Source organism: Corvus cornix, chromosome 2, assembly GCF_000738735.6.
Source record: "Corvus cornix cornix isolate S_Up_H32 chromosome 2, ASM73873v5, whole genome shotgun sequence".
NCBI lineage: Eukaryota > Metazoa > Chordata > Aves > Passeriformes > Corvidae > Corvus > Corvus cornix.
Window position 1 is genome coordinate 30,736,514 of NC_046333.1, and position 19,244 is coordinate 30,755,757.

The 19,244-nt window shown below is 41.2% G+C and overlaps 1 protein-coding gene across 39 annotated transcripts in view; it reads left to right on the forward strand.

Annotated features, from left to right (window-relative positions):
• Nucleotides 1-19,244, forward strand: part of ARPP21 (cAMP regulated phosphoprotein 21) — a 142,555-nt gene that overhangs the window by 68,269 nt on the left and 55,042 nt on the right. For 21 of the 39 annotated variants that reach the window (XR_005601492.1, XM_019285500.3, XM_039549595.1 and 18 more), the window contains 3 exons: nucleotides 5,024-5,061; nucleotides 7,128-7,187; nucleotides 9,700-9,932. Coding sequence is in view for 38 of the 39 variants with exons in the window: in XM_019285500.3 (XP_019141045.2) it covers nucleotides 5,024-5,061; nucleotides 7,128-7,187; nucleotides 9,700-9,932 (331 nt within the window). In the remaining variant the exon portion in view is untranslated. The remainder of the gene's footprint in view (nucleotides 1-5,023; nucleotides 5,062-7,127; nucleotides 7,188-9,699; nucleotides 9,933-19,244) is intronic. The other 18 variants (XM_039549622.1, XM_039549596.1, XM_039549603.1 and 15 more) reach the window with 4 other exon arrangements.

Consider the following 19,244-nt stretch of genomic DNA (forward strand, 5'->3'; position numbering starts at 1 on the left):
AAAATTACCAAACGGAAAGTCATTACCAAAAAGTCCAGTTTCTATCACAAGCTGCAACTAGAAATGCCAGGCTGGGAAACAGAGGTGACTGGAAAAGTATGCTGAAAGTGGCTCCATAGCGTATTGCTGCTGTTACCTTTAGATATTTCAGTTCTAAAAACAGGCAAGTGGTGAGCATTTGAATTGTCCACAGCAGGAGGTTGTTGTGGTCCATTGGGTTAGCATCTTTGAGTGGCAGGACCTAAGTAACAGTGTGCTTTGTGGCAGGCATTTTAAGTGGAATCAGGAGGGAGCACTTTTAAAGATCAGAAATATTAGATATCTCTCCCTCTCTCTCTCATATCCACTCCTTTGCTCTCTCTCTCTCTGCTATTGCAGGTGTTAGTGAGCATCGTAGTGCAGTGAATTTCAGCAGGCTGTATGTTTAATGTTAACAGCAATCTATGTTTTAGCTGAGCTTTTTTGGGTGGAGCACTCCTTGCCAGATAAAAGGTATTTTTAGGATGATGCCAGTGGTTGTGGTGGTGGACAATGTATTTTTTCAATTTTAGGAAAGAGAAATGGCTTCCTATTATAGATAGTCACTTACTGCATGTAAGACTTTGAAGTTTTAAGGCCCTCTGCGACCATTAATTAATCCAGTTTTCCCCAGGTTTATGTGAGGTAGGTACCTAAGCCTTGTTACTCTGCAAATTACAGATGTAGAAAGAGAGTCACAAATGGATTAATCATGTGGTATTTTGTTACCTCTATACTGTTTACACTGCTGTAGTCAAGCATTTATCAGTGTCTTGCTTATGAATCTTAGCAAATGGATCATAGATACATCACTTCTAATTAGAGTATGCATGGAGAGAGCTTGCATGAGAGGTCTTCAAAAGGCAGTCATGAAGGTCAAGAGTACTGCCGTAACTTGTTGCATCCCCCACTCTAACATGTTTGAGGTACCCAAAACCCTTTAGATAACCGCCCAAGAGTCAGAACTTTAAACAAAATTTATGAGGAAAAGGCAGTCTGGTTACAGGGGCAAAAAATTCCATGCATGTTTTGAGTGCTGTGAAAAATGTCTTAACCTGGACCCCATATATCAACAGAGAGCTCGGCCTGTCCTTCCTTTGATCTTGCAGTACTCTAGTGCACCAGATCTCTTCATTTCCAAGTGGGAAGTTTTTAACAAAATAAGTATTTTCATGAGTAATGCCATCATTATGATAGTCCTTATGATGATTGGTCTGGTATTAGTCAGTTTAAATTATACTTTCTGGCAAGTTTTCCATCTGCTGTGTTGGCTATCACAAATTTTGACAAGGAGAGCTGGAAGTTTTAATGACTTCTGTCTCAGCAAGTGGCAGGGATTGAGAAGCATGTTAGTTTGATATCTTAATAAAAGGATTGGTGAAGAAATGAATAGTTAATAAACATGATCATTCCAGCTCACTGAAATAAGAGCTGCCAAGTGCACCTCAAATTTTTCAGGCTGCTGACAGTAAAGAAGTGCGGACTGAGCTCTGTTATGCTCAAAACTATTTTCAAGGTTATTTTTTAATTGCAAAACTTACAGCCTTCCTTTTTAAAACATGTTTTTATTGGAAATGTAGTTTTAAAACAATTTGTATATTTTACAGCCAAGTGCACTGGAGCAGAGGACTGGACTGTCTGGGTCTTGCAGAGAAGTTCCTTGTCTGAACTGCTTTAGTTGCCTTTGGGAAGTTGAAAAGTAATTGTCCAAGAAAGAGAAAGAACAACATACAGGAATAAAAAAAGTTGTTAATTCCCTGTGTGTAGATTTAACAGAGGATCCCAAATGCGTGCATAAATGATGCATGAGGTTTGGCTTTTAAGCATGCAGAAAAGTGATTCTAAAGACTAGCAATCAAATTACATGGGGGAAATTTCATTCTTCAAGGTTAGCGCAATGTATAACTTCATGAGCCAGAGTCACGCTAGGACCATTCAGGGTTCATGTTCTCTGGCAATCATTCTGTATTCAATGAAAAATGTAGATGTTCTGTTACTTACACAAATGCTAGAATTGCCTGTGGTACACATGGAACTTATTAAAGGAAATACACCATGCTGTTTATTTTCTGTTGTCAACTGTAATGGCTGGTTTTGACTAAGGAGTGTATTCTGAAGAACTAGATCCTTTAGGTACAGTAAGTCACGATTCCTCTAGTTAAGAAAACTCAGAGAATCTTTATCACTCTCTGATTAAAGAGAGAAACAAGAAATATTTGTAGACGTGGCTTCAGCCTGTTCTATTCCTCTAGTGGGAAGACATTAGGAAGAAGAGTGCTTAATATTAATAAAAATAAATCAAAGGCATGCCTCATGCTGGCCACCATAAACCTGTAGATACTAAAACTCCTGTACTGGTGTACAGAGACTTTGTGGCTGCAGATCAAATAATAAGCGTTAGTTGGAAGCCTGAGATCTATCACATCTTGTTAACTGACAGGAAAATTACTACCTGATGGTATCCACTGCAGGATATTGCTGCATGTTAGTAGTTATTTGTGTTGGCTAATGTAATTAAAAACAAGAGCAGCATCTCCCAGTTTACCTACTGCATTGGCAGAACTGATGCACGTTTTCCAGTTGAGACTTTAAAAGGTTCTTGAAAATTGGAAAAGTGAATACAAGACATCATTTCTTAAAAAAAAATTAGTCATACAGAGCACCCTAATGGAAATCTTGCATGCAGAGATTTCCAAGAACACTAACTTGTAGGTAATCTTACACAATTTTTTGATCTGGTAGGTTTGTTGTCAGTATGTTCGAAGGTTATACAAGAGCCAGGTGTTTTAAGGATTTTTTTGACAACAGCTGTGCTGGGTGTTTCAGCTTTCCTGGTGCTTTAAATTGAGCACTGTTGATGCTATACATCAGGAAAGTGAGTCCTGACCTTGTAGAGCTAAATTTCTATCCAGAGCTGCTTAGCCATCTGATTTTTAACAATAAGAATAACATAATAAAAAAAGTGCCTGTCTTCTCTGCCTCTCAGCCCCACACCTGTACTGAAGAAAAATTTCCAGGGATTGTGTGGCACTGCGCCAACATCATCAGCCAAGAAGACAAATGGAGTTATTATGGGCTCCGTTTAAAGTCTATAACACACTTGATAGTGGTTCCCATCAAGACACTGAAAATGAAGCAGACCTTTCTGCTTGCTTGATAAAATATAAATCCTATATATTTATTCTGCTTTATGCCCCAGTCTGTTTTAAAACTTTAATAAAATAAATATTGACAGGTACATTACATGCCCCTTTGCTTTTGTAACTTTGTGGGTACACAGACCAGTACTCTGGTCTCAGCAAAGGTTTTTCTGTAAGAGTAGCTGTAATCCTGTGCTTTGGAATGGGACTGCACAGATGTCCATCATGAAACTCGAGAAGAAGACACAGCCCCACAGCTGAGGTTGTACAAGCCCGTGGGGTGACTTCACTATGCTTTTTGGGGCTTTTTTCTTCAGCATAGTTAGACTATGCTGAAGTCTGTACAGCCACATTTGGGAATGAAACCTGGTACCTGAGTAAGGTACATAAAATGAGAGAAGACAGAGTGTTGTAATTGTACAAAGGATCCCGGTGATTTTAGGTGAAACGGTTTGTATCTGCTCTCAGCCTGGGGTGAAACCCTAGGTCTGCGGTAGCTGGTGGGAATTTGGTTCTTGGCAATGGAGAACTTGCTCATGATGTCCTGAGGCTTTGTGCTAAAGAGAAACGTACTTGCCCCTGATGCAGCCCAGAGCCTTTCAAATTTAGCAGGAGTGCAGGGTGGGAGCTCACCTGGGAAGCCCACAGACCTGTCAGCTGTTCCCAATGTGGATTCTGAGTGGGTGAATTACACTCTAATGAGAAATTGCATTGTCATCTCAGGGATAAATTTCTTCCTTTTGTAAACTGATGGGATAGCGCTGGCTGTGGTGCCAAGGGAGAACTTTGTCCAGGCGTCAGCTGGAGCATTAGGAATGAGCAGGGTGTTTGGTCAGCACTCTTTCGAGTGGGTCATTAGCTCACCCTTTTCAAAACAGACGCATCCAAAATCTGGGCCTATCCCGTACTGTTAAAATTTGACAGAGTTAATGATGGCATTTTATTATTCTTTGGGCTGAGTCCTGTTATTACAGAAGTAATGGGCATGATCTCTGGTGCCTTCCTCCCTTTGCCTGCCTTTTGTTTAAATTCAGTGCAAGTACTGACTATTCTTTCTTCTGTACCTCATCGAGATATAATCCAGTGACAGCTACGAGCCGCTTTGTGTAGCGAACATGAAATAGGAGGGAAATGAAAAAATCAAAGAGGGAGAATTATTCATGGGAAATTGAGCACAGCTTCATTTCTCTGCATAAAAAATTAAGTAATTCTGAAAGAATTATACGCTTGCCCATAGGATTTATTTCTTCTGAGCCCTTCACCTTTCTTGGGATCTAAATCCTCCAGCAGAGAGCCTTCTTGCTGTGATTGTTGTTAATATTATTATTAAGAAGGTTATTATCATTTTATATCTCAGTGTTCCCTCTCCAACTGTAAAATATGAAGTCACACACTATTTCTAAGTACTGCAGTATCTTCTCTCCCTCTGAGGAACTTTGTCAATTCTGCATGCTTTCCTTCTGTTTGTCCTTCCTACCTACAGCTCTGTGCTATCTTGCAGTTTTATTTTGAGGTGGTAGGCCAGACCAGTGGAACCTTATGTTATGCAGGAAAAACATTTTTCCCCTTCAGATTGCCAGTATTTTGCACATACTGCCTTCTTCAGATCTCTTGACTGAGAAGTTTCAGTTTGTTCCCAAACTGAGACACCTCATTGGCAATGTGTTGTAATGCATGGAATTTATTTTACTGGCCTGACCTTATTCTTGACCTTTTTTCCCCTCTTGTCCTCTGCAAATGCAAATGATGCATGAATTGAAATCCCCTTAAGCCTGAGCAGGGGAGGTAATTCTAAAATCAAGGAAGAAATTGGAACAGCAGAGCATATCTAGAACGTCTGATACAATGCCTTTTTTATTTTTCAGTCAGTTTGCTCCCAGGAAAACCTTTTTGTGGAAAACAGGTAAAAAATAGCTTTATTTTGTGTGTGTGTGTTAAACTTAGCTGTTTCTCTTATTTTTTGTCTATCTATAGTTCTATAGTCATTTATCCTAATGTGAAGACTGTTGAGCAAATTTGTAATCCTTATTATCTGCAGTGGTTTTGTGCTTTAAGAGGGGGTAATAGAGCTTGCCTTGCAGTATGGTATCCAAGCAGATAAAGTATTGCTGCTGCTTTCCTGAGGCTTGCATTTTGATTTTAAAAAAGCTGATTGTGGGAGAGAGGGGGAGCCACCTAAGCTTTCATTTTGAATGACCATTCTGTCTCTGGAGTGCCTTTAGAATTTAACTTATTGATCTTTAAAAAGCACTCTAGCAGTGGCTGGATGACGGTATTTATGAAACACCAGACTTGAGTTTCTGTTGTTTAAGCTGCTCTCCTGTGGGACTGAGCAGCAGCATTGACATCACTTGTTGCTTGTGAAGCTCACAAGTTCCTGCTTTACTGCTGCAGTGTAGTAATGAGAAGGTGATATTTTAGTAATATTTGAGCTCACTGTTACTTTGCATTACTGCGTGATAATTCTCGTGAATGTTATTTTTGTCGTGTTAAATCCACTCAAAGCAAAGGGAAGAGGAAACTGTGTTTAAGATCTACAACATATGAAATGCTGGCTCCATAACAGCTGTAAATTAGCTTAACTGTGTTGAAAATCTTAAAAAGTGTGCACCTTTATGGCAGATAAGGATTTTAACCAAAAGTGAGAATTCCATTGGTGGGTGTTTGAGCAGTGCTGACCCAAGTCTGTCCTGCACAGGTTTTAAAACTGTTTATCACCCTCTTGAATAAGGGGAAGCTCTCTCTCACAGTATTTTGTTCTCTGTCCATCCTTACATATGTCAGATGCATTTATGGGTGAAGCTGTTCCCATAGAAAATGACTCCACAGTAATGGTACAAACCAGCTTTTCCGATGGACACTTCTGTAAGTGGAACGAGGGAAGGCCCTCGGGAGATCATGGCCACTGTCATCTAACCACCTCATATTCTGAGGGCCAAGGATAATTCCTCAGCTGCTGCTTCTGTGTTGTGACTGTGTTTTATCAAAATAAATCAAAATTGCAACAGAGGAACCCATAAAGCAAAAAGCAGATGCTCCCATAAACCTGTTTCTCCCTCTCAGGAGAGATTGGGACGACAAACATGACGCAGTTGTTCACTTTTCCAAGTCAGCATGGAAAGCACTCAGAGGCTGTGCTGCCACGGGTAGGGTGGGTACCTTTATGGGATAAACCATGAACTCCATAGCCAGGCCTCCCCTGGTTTATGCATTCAATCCCACACCTGTGTGCAGGAGAATGTGGTCAGTTCTGGTATTTGCACATGGTTTGCTGTCCTTGAACCCATGAGCTGACTGACCAGCCCAGTGTGAGGATGCATACCTAAGTGGAGACCAGTAGAAGTCCAGGTTGGAAATTGTACTGCCTGCATTGTTGCTGTCCTGAGGGAGACTTCAGCTGCGTTCTGCAGAACACTGCTTTTTCTTGCTGCATGCCCTACAGCCTTTGATCAGGTGAAGCACTTAAACTTGTACTTAGCTCCATGCACATGAGCAATCCTTTTGATTGGCTGTGTTGAAAGTTAGGTATGTGTTAAAGTGCTTTGCCTTTCTTTTGCGTCAGAGGATCTGAGCATTTCTCCGAGCTGCAAAGACTTCCAAGCGACTCAGCAAGTACTTAAAATTACATATGCAGTATTTTGCTGGCTTGCATTTTTTATGTTCTTATTAGGTGATATTCTTATGAATTTTCCTTTGGATGTAGATGTATGGTTCCTTAGCTTCTGAGAATTACCTTGCTCGGTGACAGGAAATGCTAAATGGTCTTCAGCCTCCCTGGCTGATGTTTCTTATGTTCAGTTGGCTGTGTACAGCTATGGGAGAGGGAGGAGGGGGCAATTTTAGCATTGTTTATTTAAACTGAATCTAGCACGAATTGAAAGATGTATCTAGAAATTAAATACAGCTTTACAGATCAGATAAATCTGAATTACCGTGTTTGTTAGCATAATCTTTCTTTTCATTTTTCAGTAGGCTGTTGGAAGACAGTAGCGTATGCAATGATACGCATAAGAAAAGACAGCTGTTTAGGTTTGTATGAATTTTATTTAATATTTATTTCCCAGTGCATCTCATTTGTGATTCTATCTGTGTCCTTGCCAAGGGACACCTTGACATGTGTGGGAATGTCAGTTCGTTGGTTGGAAAGGAACACGGAGAACAGAGTTCTATCCCACTCTTCCCATGTTCTCTGAATGCAGAGGTAACAACAGGACCCTTTTCTTCGGTTTTATGGATCGCTGCCTCAGAAACCATGTGAGATTTTCAGCTGCCTGGCTGCTCAGGCTATTTGGGAGAGACTAGTGGTAGCTCATTTTTGCTCAAGCATATATGACAGGCACGTTTCATAGACTTGTGCCCAGACTGACCTTTTTTCCTTTTGTTGGTTTGTTAAAAGCTGAAGTACATTGAGGCAAAACTGATTGAAGTTCCCTTATCTGAAGTACCTATGTTTTGAAACTTTTTTCTGTGACCTTTGTCTTCCCAACTCCAATTCCTTCCGCAAAGAGAACATTCAGATGCATCTCATATCCCAAACAGCATCCCAAGCCAACGGGAAATGAGTAAGAGTCAGTCCCTATTTTCATGGAGAGCAGCTCTACCAGCTGATACACCAGATCAGAGGAAGACTGAATCTGGTGGTGACAGTGTTCTTCTGAGAGTTTTAGAAAGGTTGTCTTCCCCCACCACGAGCTCTCACAGGTTCAGTTCAGATCAACCAGGCTGCTCTAAAAGTCAGTCAGCTGCCACAAGTCTTAAGCAGAGGAGGATGAAGGAATGGATGCTTTCAGAAGCATGTTTGTCATCTATTAAGGCACATGGACAGCCAGGCAGAAAGCACTAGATGTCTGTGAGCATTGGGGTTTGCATATGTCACTTCAAACCTATATCATTTATATTACATAATTTTTTACTATGAGGAGAAAAGGATGTGTGAGGAAAAAATTTGGTATGTGGTTGCTGAGTCTGCATGTCATCACAGCAGCCACAGAGGAGATGGAGAGATTGCACCAGATAAGGAACAGTGCTGGAGCATCTGCATCTGCACCCCATGACCACAGGCAGCAGGCAAAAAACTCTCCTCCTTGCTTTGAGTTAGCCTTGATGATCTGAGAGTCTTGGACTGGGCATGTAGGATTTAGGAGGTGTCTACTAATACAATCTTAATAGCTAATACCTGTTTGAGTTTGGGGAACTAAAAGAAATTTTTTGTAACCCAAAACCACAGAAAACAGGGATACAATAGCATTCTGTTTCTCTCCCTCTTTTTCACTAGAATATAAATATAAGAGAATTGTTAGCATCTAAGCACAAGAGTACAAAAGAGTCTGTAAATAATATACATTGGGTTTTTTTCTTCCTGATTAAATCTTAAAGGAGGATTTCTTTTTAAAATCTTTTTCCTTTTTTGTGTTGTTGCTTCTGTGCTGTTTCTCTTCATGCTTACCCACTGTCTGGGTCTAGCAAAGGTCAGCAGGTTTATACTGCTGATCACATCTGAGAGAGGCTCTGTTACAGGCAAGGAATGCAACAGCCTGATCCCATCTTTAACATGCTGCCTCCTTCATGTCCCAAGTGACACAGCTCAGCAGGTTCTCCAAATAAAAAGCAGGAACCAAGTCCATAAGGAAAAAGGGGACCAAAAAAAATTAAATACAGTCCAATCCTTTTTTGATTTGTAGAAAGAGCTTTGAGCCTGCAAGCTATTATACTGTAATATAAGACACAGGAGTGGAAAATGTCTTTTAAAATCCTTCCAAATACAGTGTTATGAGCATCACTTGGGATAACAGTCAGAGTGCACAAAGCCGTGGTAGCTGTTTTGGTTTTGTCATTTTAGCAGTACTGTGTAAGTAGTTTCCCATGAATAAGCCAAATTCTGATCACAGTTTGCTGTGTTTTTGCTCACAGTACACTGGGTTCTCTGCAACTGTTCAAGGACAGTCTCTACCCAGAGAACTTCACGATTATTGTATGCAGTGGGGAAATAAACCAGCTCCTGGGTCTCTAAGTGAAGCATCAGCAGTGAAGAGATTGGGGTCACACTGAGAGGACACATGTTTAGGGAAGGCTTTGGATGACCTCTCAAAGCTGATAATGACTGGGAGCAAGGTGCAATAGAAATAAGGATATGAAGATAAAGGTAGAGTGCAGGTGAAGTTGGTGAGAAAAACATCATAGGGGATGGACAGCAAAGTGAGAAGTAGTGAGGGGCTCGCTGAGGGAAGAAAACACTCGACAGGCAACAGAAATGCTATATCAGTGCTGTGTAATACTGCTGTGTCAGCCCCATCTGGTGAAGTGCTGTGAGGAGATACCCAAAAGGGGAGGGTGATAAGTGCTGTGCATATAAAAAGGGTATAGCAGTGTTTATGTGCTGAAGGCAGATAAGTATGGGGGTGAAATCCCATTTCAGACATGCTTTTGTAAAGGCAGAGTATTTCCTTTTTCTTTATTAGGGTTGCTGCAGGGTACCCAAAGATAGACTCTGCCTTGACATGGTTTTATTTGTGTATAAATCTTTGTTTCATGATGTCTGTAGGGGTAACAGAGACAGCATCGGGAAGACATCTGGCAGTCGACAGAGCAGTACAGAGAACGAATTAAAGTGGACAGACCACCAGAGGCCATGGAGCAGCACAGACTCGGACAGCTCAAATCGGAATTTGAAGCCAGCCATAACAAAGACAGCCAGTTTTGGTGGGATAACCGTCCTAACAAGAGGAGATAGCTCATCAAGTAACAGAAGTACCGGCAAACTGTCTAAAACAGGTAGCTAGTACTGTATTGGGTTCACAGTGCTTCTTGTTGTGTGCTGATAAATGGCTGTGCTGGTGCTTGTCTGAGTATGGTCTGTCACAGAGTGGTTTGGGTTGGAAGGCACCTTCAGAGAACATGTAGTCTGACCCTCATGGTTGGACTAGATGGTAAGATACATCAGCAGTTTTGTTTTCTTTACACAGGAGATGTGTATGTCCCTCTATGGATGCTAGTATCTGGGTACCTGCTCCTGAGCTTTTAGGGATCAAGAAAAAACACTGTGCCTGAGGTTTGAAAATCATAGGAGAGGTAGGCTTTCCCTGGAGTATAGCATGTGCACACCCTATTGAGCACCATCTGCACTTGTAGCCTGAAAAGGTGGTATTCCTCTCAGAGAAAGCACAGATTTTACCTTTTTATTAATCCTGATATTTTTGAGTTGTGAATAATTAAATGTCAGATATCTGAGGAGAAATACAAGAACATTTTGTTGTCATTGCTAAAATGCAGCCCATCTGTATTTTGGAGTACAGCCTCTGCCTTGTTGCTGGCAGTTGAGGCTGTGGTGGAAGCAAGCAGACATGGTGGATTCACAGAGGTCCTACAATCTCTCCATTTTTCGGTTTAGTTCCCATTAAATGAAAGCATCATTTAAAGAGACTATGAATCTGGTGGGAATTCTGCATTTATTTGCATTAACTTCACGACTACATTAACATATGAGTGAGCCACAGGGTCTGGATCTAAGTAATTTCAAGCTATGCTATTAAGCTGTTCTATTATACTTTAGGTTAAAAGTGCATAATAAGTAATGAGGCCATCAGATGATTCCATCAGATTGGTTCAGTTGATACCTATAGTACAGGACAAATGGTAATCAATACTTAGCACTTAGTGCTCTTTCAGCTTGAGAGTGTTTTATGGATGGTTCTTAATTTACACCCAGTTTATCAAACGTGGGTTGGTCAGATTTCATTCCTATCCTGCAAATTTTACTGTAGCTTTTGTATGCTGGGGAATGGAGTTTCCAGAATAAATAAATAAAACCTTTGACATAGTAATTACATTTTGGATCTCTGGATGTTGAGCGTAGTTTAAAATTTTAAACAATCGTAAAGCCAGAGTTGAAAAGACCTTTAAGGTCATCAAGTCCAACCATTAACATAACATGGTCAAGTGCACCCCTAAACCATGCTCTCATGTGTCTTAAATACCCCCAGGGATGGTGACTCAGCCGCTTCCCTGGATATAGTCTGTTAAAATGCTTGACAATTTTTTCAGTGAAGAAATTTTTTCCTAATATCCAACTTAAACCTCTCCTTGTGAAACTTGAGGCCATTACCTCTCATCCTGTCACTTGTTACTGAGAGGAGAGGAGAGAGGAGAGGAGAGGAGAGGAGAGCCCCACCCTGACCTTCCTACAACCTCCTTTCAGGTAGTTGTAGGGAGCGAAAAGAACTCTGAGCCTGAGCCTAAACAACACCAGTTCTCATCAGATTTGTGCTCCAGACCCATCACCAGCTCTGTTGCCCTTCTCTGGACACGCCCCAGCACCTCAATGTCCTTCTTGCATTGAGGGATCCAGAACTGGACACAGGATTTGAGGTGTGGCCTCACCAGTGCAGAATGGAGGGGGATGATCACTGTCCTGGTCCTGCTGGTCACACTATTGCTGATACCGGCCAGGATGCCACTGGCCACCTTGGCCACCTGGTAACACTGCTGGCTCATATCCAGCTGGCTGTTGACCAACACCCTCAGGTCTTTTTCCACTGAGCATTCTTTCCCAGGCCTGTGGTACTACATTGTTGTGACCCAAGGGTAGGATCTGGCACTTCGTCTCATTGCTCCAGCCTGTCCAGATCCCTCTGTAAAGCCTTTTAACCCTCCAGCAGATCAACACACCCTCCCAGACTGGTATCATCTGCAAACTTCCTGAGGATGCATTTGATCCCCTTGTCCAGATCATGGATAAAGACATTAAACAGGACTTGGCCCTAGGGAACACCATTTGTGATCAGCTTCCAACTGTGTGTAACTCCATTCACCCTCACTCTGGACCTGGCCATCAGCCAGGGTAAACTGTACACCCATCCGGGCCATAAGCAGCCAGATCTTCAAGGAGAGTCCTGTGAAAAACAGTGTTGAAAAACAGCTTTCCTGAAGTCCAGGTAGACAACATCCGTAGCCTTTCCCTCATCCACTAAGTGGGTTACCTTGTCATAGGAGATTGTGTTGGTTAAGTAGGACCTGCCTTTCCTAAACTCATGTTGACAGGGCTCTATTGCCTGGTTGTCCTGTATGTGCCGCTAATGGTACTGAAGATGATATACTCCCTAAGTTTTCTCACACCAAGGTCAGACTGACAGGCCTCTAGTTCCCCAGAACCTCCTCCCGGCTTTTCTTGTATGTAGGCATCACATTTGCTGGCTTCCACTCAACTGGGACATCCCACTGGGACTGCTGATAGATGATGAAAAGTGACTCAGTGAGCACTTCCACTGTCTCCCTCAGAACCCTTGGGTGGATCCCATCTGACCTCATAGACTTGTGTGTGTCTAGGTGGTGTAGCATATCACTAACTCTGCCCTTGGATTATGGGGGTTTCATTCTGCTCCCTGTCTCTGTCTTCCAGCTCTGGGGACTGGGTACCCAGAGAACAGGTCTGGATATTACAGACTGAGGCAAAGAAGGCATTAAGTACATCAGCCTTTTGCTCCACCTTTGTCACTGTGTTTCTCCCTGCAACCAATAAAGGATGGAGATCCTATTTAGCCTTCCTTTTGTTGCTAATGTATAAAAACATTTTTGTTGTCTTTTACAGCAGTAGTCAGATTAAGTGTTAGCTGAGCTTTGGACTTTCTAATTTTCTCCCTGCATAACCTTTTTTTTTTCCCTGAGCCAAGCTGGCTGTGTTCCATGCTGGCCTGTCTTTTAGCACATGGTTACAACCTGCTCCTGTGCCTTAAGATTTCCTTCTTGCAGAATGTCCAGCCATCCTGGACTCCTTTGTCCTTCAGGACTGCTTCCCAAGGACTCTATCAGCCAGTTGCCTAAACAGGCCAAAATCTCCCTCTGGAAGTCCAAGGTAGCCAATCTGCAGACCCGTCTCCTTACTTTTCTGAGAGTTGAAAACTGTCTTTTCATGATCACTGTGCCCAATAAAGCCTCCAACCATCACATCACTCACAAGTTCTCTGTTCACAAAAACCAGGCCCAGTAGGGCACCTTCCCAAGCTGGGTCCCTCCCCCAGCTGTGACAGGAAGTTATCTTCCATGCACTTCAGTCTGTTTCCTCACTGCTGTGTCGTATTTCCAGCAATTATCTGGTAAGTTGAAGTCATGTACGAGAACAAGGGCCAGTGATTATGAAACTTCTCCCAGCTGCTTATAGAATATTTCATCTGCTTCTTCATCCTGCTTGGGTGGTCTATAACAAACTCCCACCATGACATCTGCTTTGTTGGCCTTTTCTCTGGTTTCTACCCATAAACACTCAACCCTTTCATCACCACTGTCAAGCTCTAAATAGTCAAAACACTATCTAACATACAAGGCATATCCCACCACCCCTCCTTCCTTGTGTATCCCTTCAGAGGCATTTCCAGCCATCCACTGCAGCGCTCCACTTGCGTGAGTCATTCCACCCATGTTTCCACCAGGTGATGGTAACTGTGTTACAGCTATCCTGCTGTGCGGTTACTTCCAGCTCCTCCTGTTTGTTCTGCGTGCTATGTGCATGCAGGTGCAGATGCCCTTAAGCTGGGCTATTGATCCTGCCCCCTTTTTGTGGGAAGAAGCCATAATTCCTACTGATCATTCTCAGGCACTTCCATCATTTATGACACATCAGTAACCTTTTTGTCTTCACTGCCACATGGATCTCCATCCCCTGCCTCCACTGGGATTTCAGACCAAAGAATCTCACTAGCACACCATCCCTTAAATACTGGTGTGCTGTATTACATCCCTTTCCCTTTCCAAATCTAGTTTAAAGACCTGATAACTCCTCTGCAAAGATACTTTTCCAAACCCTTTGAGACAGGTCTACCCTGTCTGTCACCAGCAGGCCTGGTGTTCTATAAACCAACCCATGATAAAACCCCAAAAATTCTGTCAATGACACCAGGCTCGGAGTCTGTTCTTAATCTGCTGGCTCTTCTTTCATCAGTTCCTGCAAGTGGAAGGACAGAGGAGAACACTCGTTTTCCTCTTGATCCCTTAACCAACCATCCCAAGGCTTTGAAGTCTCTTGATTGCCCATGGACTTTTTGTTGGGACTTCATTGCTGCCTACCTGAAAAATCAGTAATGGTTAATGATCCATAAAGCTGTATCATGGTAAAAAGTTTTCTTTTCACGTCTTTAACCCAGCCCAAGGAGGCAGCAGACGACCCCAAGAAATGAGTCAATCAGTGTATTGGGCCCTCTGTTCCCTTCAGAAGGGAATCTGCTGTGACCATGACCCATCCTTTTTCCTTTATGGAAGCAGTTTTGATGCAGGGTGTAGTCAGAATTAACCTCCAGCCAAGTGAACCACCATCCTTGCTGTTGTTTGGTTCCACTTTCAGAGCCTCACATCTGTTATCTCAGGGCACCTGGGACAGTGAGATAATCACAGAGGAGACCTGCCTGCTGTGCTAGGCAGGAACTTGTCACCATTGCCCCCTGTCCCCTCATCACTCTGTTCAGCCAGGTGGAGAGATGACAGAATCCTCCCTATCATGTGTTCTGTATGCCTATGGGATCTGCCCTGGAGAAGGCAGGGGGCAATTTCAGTGGGTATGTAGTTTTGAAACTACACTCTCATGTATTTTTTATTTGAATATAGACTGAATAGGCTATACAGTGGGGCTTGAAGTATAGAATACAATGGTTTCAATTCCAGATTTCTTTGCCTCCAATGACTATTTCAATAGCATCAGGACTGAATTTGATGTACAAGAATTAGGGAGGAGTCACGGGCTCCTGCTATACTTTTTTTTGTATCATTCTACCTTCAGTAGAGTGCAGGTAAATGTATTTTTCTGCAGCATTGTGCTGCAGAGGTGCAAAGCATTTAAAATGGTGTCAGGGAAATCCAGTTTGGAGGAGACATCTAAATTGCAAGGGCAATATTTTTAAGAAGCCATTTTAGTGTTAAAATCAAGCATAGTAAAAAGGATGCACTTAGGAAATGTATTAAAGGAGAGACTTGTGGAGTATGCCAATACTTGTAAATGCATCTGCACTCTGTAGGCACCAAACCCCAAATTGCTTTCAAATGAAAGCTCTTATAATACATTTTTAAAACATCAGTGATATTAAAATTCCATGCTCTTTTTAAAGTGCTTTGACTTTTAGTAAGGAATGTGTTTAAACTGGAAAGCTAGCTGAGGCACAGAAATAGTAAAAGAGAAACAAGATAAAAAGAAGAGGTGGGGAAAAAGAGCAAGACTGGATGTCAAAACAAACGTACACCTTCAAAGCCGGGACACGAAGTCAGTTAGCCTGAGAAAAGTCGTAAGAACTGATGTCCTAATCACTATTTCTAACCTTCTCTCCAAAATGCTATTGAATGGCATTAAAGCAGAAAAAAAAAACCAGTTCAAAAACAATAGGGAAATTTGTCTGGATAAAGTGTTTTCCCTTTACCAAAAAATAGCTAAGTGCATTCATAGAATAGTCAAAGTCCCCATGTGCTACTTGCATTTTCTAAGGTGCATTAGGTACTAAGCGATACTTGATAGTATGCAAAACGTGCACAACCTTCATTACTCTCTACTTGTGCCATAGGCAGCCCAGGTGTTCTGTAGCTCGCTAGACATTTAAAGGTTGATAGTGTTTTTATTTTGGGTGATTTTGATTATTTTTGTTTTCTTGTCTTCACTACAGTAGTTGAAGTGGAATTGCAGAGGTGTTGTTACCCATGTTAGGCATGCTGCCCTGGTAATGTGGCAGAGCCTGCTAGGCACCGATTCTGTCCCAGTTCTCCTACAGAAAGTACTAGACTTTTCTCTGAAGAATTTTATGGTTCACAGTAATGAATTTAAAATATTTTTCTCTTGCATATAATTTGTATGAAAGCAGCATGAAGTCATTAGCTGGTCAAAATGTTCCTCATTGGCTGAATGATGGAAAATATTTATGGTCTCTTTAAATATGAAGATTATTCCATATATATATATGGCCGTCATCCAGAAGCATTGTTAAGCACTCTTCTTGAGCACAGGAGTATTAAAATTTTCAGGATTTTCACAGAAGGCTCACAGCTGCCTTCGACAGGGTATACGGTGATGCAATATTAATGTTGTAGCCTTTCTAGATCACTTCTCATATTGTCACCAAAGTTAAATGTTCTGCCCCTAACCTGTGGTAAATCAGTAATTAATGGTACATAGCAAACAAGCAGAAACTGAAGCACAAAAAGATGTTAGCTTGCCCTTAGGCAGCAGGTCACAGAACGTGCTGTTCTCTGCAGTAGAGTCCAGTAGTGTCAATTAGTCTTAGACTTTATTGCATTCAGCTGCACAGGAATTGGAGCTTAGCAAAGGAATTCTGTTACATCATTTTTGCAAACTTCACAAAAGGGGCTGTTTGAAACCCATTACATGGTTATCTTATTGGTTCTGATGGTTATTTTCATGCACCTGTTGATCATTTAGAGTACCCTGTTCTACTGAAAAACACAGATTGTACACTGCAAATAAAATTTCCTTCACTGTTATTCTGTAGCTCAGTAGGTACAAAGAGAGATGTTCTAAGCTGTAATTCAATATCGAGTGGGGAGTTAATAATTTAACAAATTTCAATCAGATTGCATTCCTTCTACTTAGGACATCATACAAAGTGTTGGTTTGTTTAGCTTTCTGGTAATATAGTAGACTTTCCAGGGCTGACTAAGAGTGGTAAGTGAAATAGTTGTCCCTGTAGGGGTACAATGATGTACCTGTTCAGTCTGTAACACCCAAAAAGAGAAAATCTAGCACATCAACTACCATGTTATTGTCACTGACACATTGCAACAGGTTTTAGCATCATGAGGGAAGACGTGTTTCAAAGAAATGTTCTATGTGTGTCTACATATCTAGTTAAATACTTGTTGGAAGGCTTAAAAGTTGTAACTATTGCACCTTTAGCTTCTCTTAATGCACTTGCCATTCAGTGGAACGCACATCTGTTGGAGCGTATTTCTTTCCCCCTTAGTTGCAGAAAGCTGGCTGCATTGGGGTATTAGCTGTGTTGATACAGATCTGTAGGGATCATTAGCTTCCTTGGCAGGGCTCCAAGTAATCGGAGACACAGTCTAATCTCTCCTGTTAGGTGCTCATTGCTACTCCTGTTGGGAAAGGCATTTCAGTACATTACTGCAGGCGTTTTAATACATTAACCTTCCTTTGCTGGTTTGTTTGTTTGTTTTGTTGTTCAGGTTTTGTGGTTTTTCTTAATAAAGTGTCCTGTATATTATATTTTTTCTCTGAGTTTTGTAACTGGATTTCTCCTTCTTTTTCCTTTCATAGTTTTCTTGAAACAGGCATTAGCCTGATGAATCTTGTAAGTACAGTGAAAACTGTCAGAATATTGATGTATGGGCAGCAGGTCACGAGCCAGCTTCTTCCAGTCCTAATTTTCACACCAACTGACTGTGCTGAAACATCAGTTTTATTTTTAGAAGTTCAGCTTCGAGAGAAATAATCATGTTCACATGAGCATGTACCATTTTCATTTAAAAAACTGCTAAATATATTGTTATGTAGAGAAAGACAAGTGACTTACAGAAGTAGCAAATAGATATTTCTAATCTAAGAACCTATATCCAAGACAAAAATGCTTCCAGTGCTCTATTGTTCCTGAAAAATTGATGGTCTAGAGTAAGCAATGGTAGTGGCTAGATCTTGAGAGTGTAGTTGGTAAGAAAGGAAACATTGCCTTGGACTTGGAGGGTGAGATGAGCAGAGATGTTCAAAGACATCAGATACTGAATGCTGATCCAAGGAAAAGTAGAACAGGACACGTTGCATCACTCACTAGTGCTTAGAATATTGGAAAATAAATGGTACTTCCACACTCTCCCTCTGCAAACCCTCTAAGCTATTAAGCATTTGTGGTGGTTTTTCTGTCTCTTTTTCTTTACAACTCTTTGAACTTCTGTATCTCTCAGAATACTTAAAAAATATATTAATGGAAAGTGATGAGAATGCGAAGGTTATTATTATCTCAACTGTGAAGCAGCAAGAAAATTACAGAATAATCTAGAAGAACTATCCATCATTACATATTGAAAAAAAGAGGTTAGATTGTGTAATGGGGGCAAAAATCTCATTTAGTCCAAGTTCCTTTCAGAGGTCTTTAGCAAGACATCTCTTAATATGAATCTGAATAAAGTCAGATAGTTTATTTTTTTCCCTTTTCTACAGTACTGAATTCATTATACGGTGATTTCTTATTCCAAATTTAGACAGCGTGAAAACAGCTAATCAGAGCTACAAAGACAAGATTAATTGGTGTTAATTTCCAAACATTAGTGTTGGAATTTACTTGGCTTAATAGGTCTAGACTTAAAATGATAGGAAGTAAGTTAGAATAATGGAATAAAATAAAATAGATCATTCTTATACAGTATAAATGGGGGCAAAATTGGTAAAGTAGTAATTTCTGGACTTTCTTTTTCAATTCAGAAAATTCTTGATACAGTTTTGTGACTTATTTGCGTTATTTCAAAATCACTAACTTGATCTACTGACATGGGAGAGCAGATCTCGATCTTTTAAGGCAGACATTTCAAAGCTATCAGCTTGACCAATGTGAGGTGATAGCTTCAAAGTATTTTCCACTGCTTCCATGTGATGAGTACACCTGGATTCATTGCAGTCCTCTGGCTTGTATCACACAGAAGCTGGTGTAGATCAATACATGATTCTGCCATAAAAACAACAGAAAGGGGGAAAGAAAAAAAAACACCGCACAGTTGAGTATCAGAGCTGCAATCTTCTTTTATGCCAATGTTATTTCATTGGGATACCACAAAAAGTGGAGTGAGTCTGAATTCGGGCTTGATACTACTCACATGCTTCGAAATAATGGGAGGTTTAAGAAATCTCATCATCACTACCATCTCCAGGTAGCTTTCTGACCCATTGAATTCAAAAGGTGGAGGAAAAGAGGAGAAAGTAAAGTGACAGCTCAAAAGAAGCAACATGAAGTGCATGTAGAAAGGCCAGAGAAATACAGCAGAGGACTTGAAACTGATCTGGAAGGAAAATTGAACTCCAGCAGTTGCATTTACAATTGCAAGGAAGATGCCAAATGCTACTTGCAGTTTGATGAGGATGACCTCCAAAAATAACTC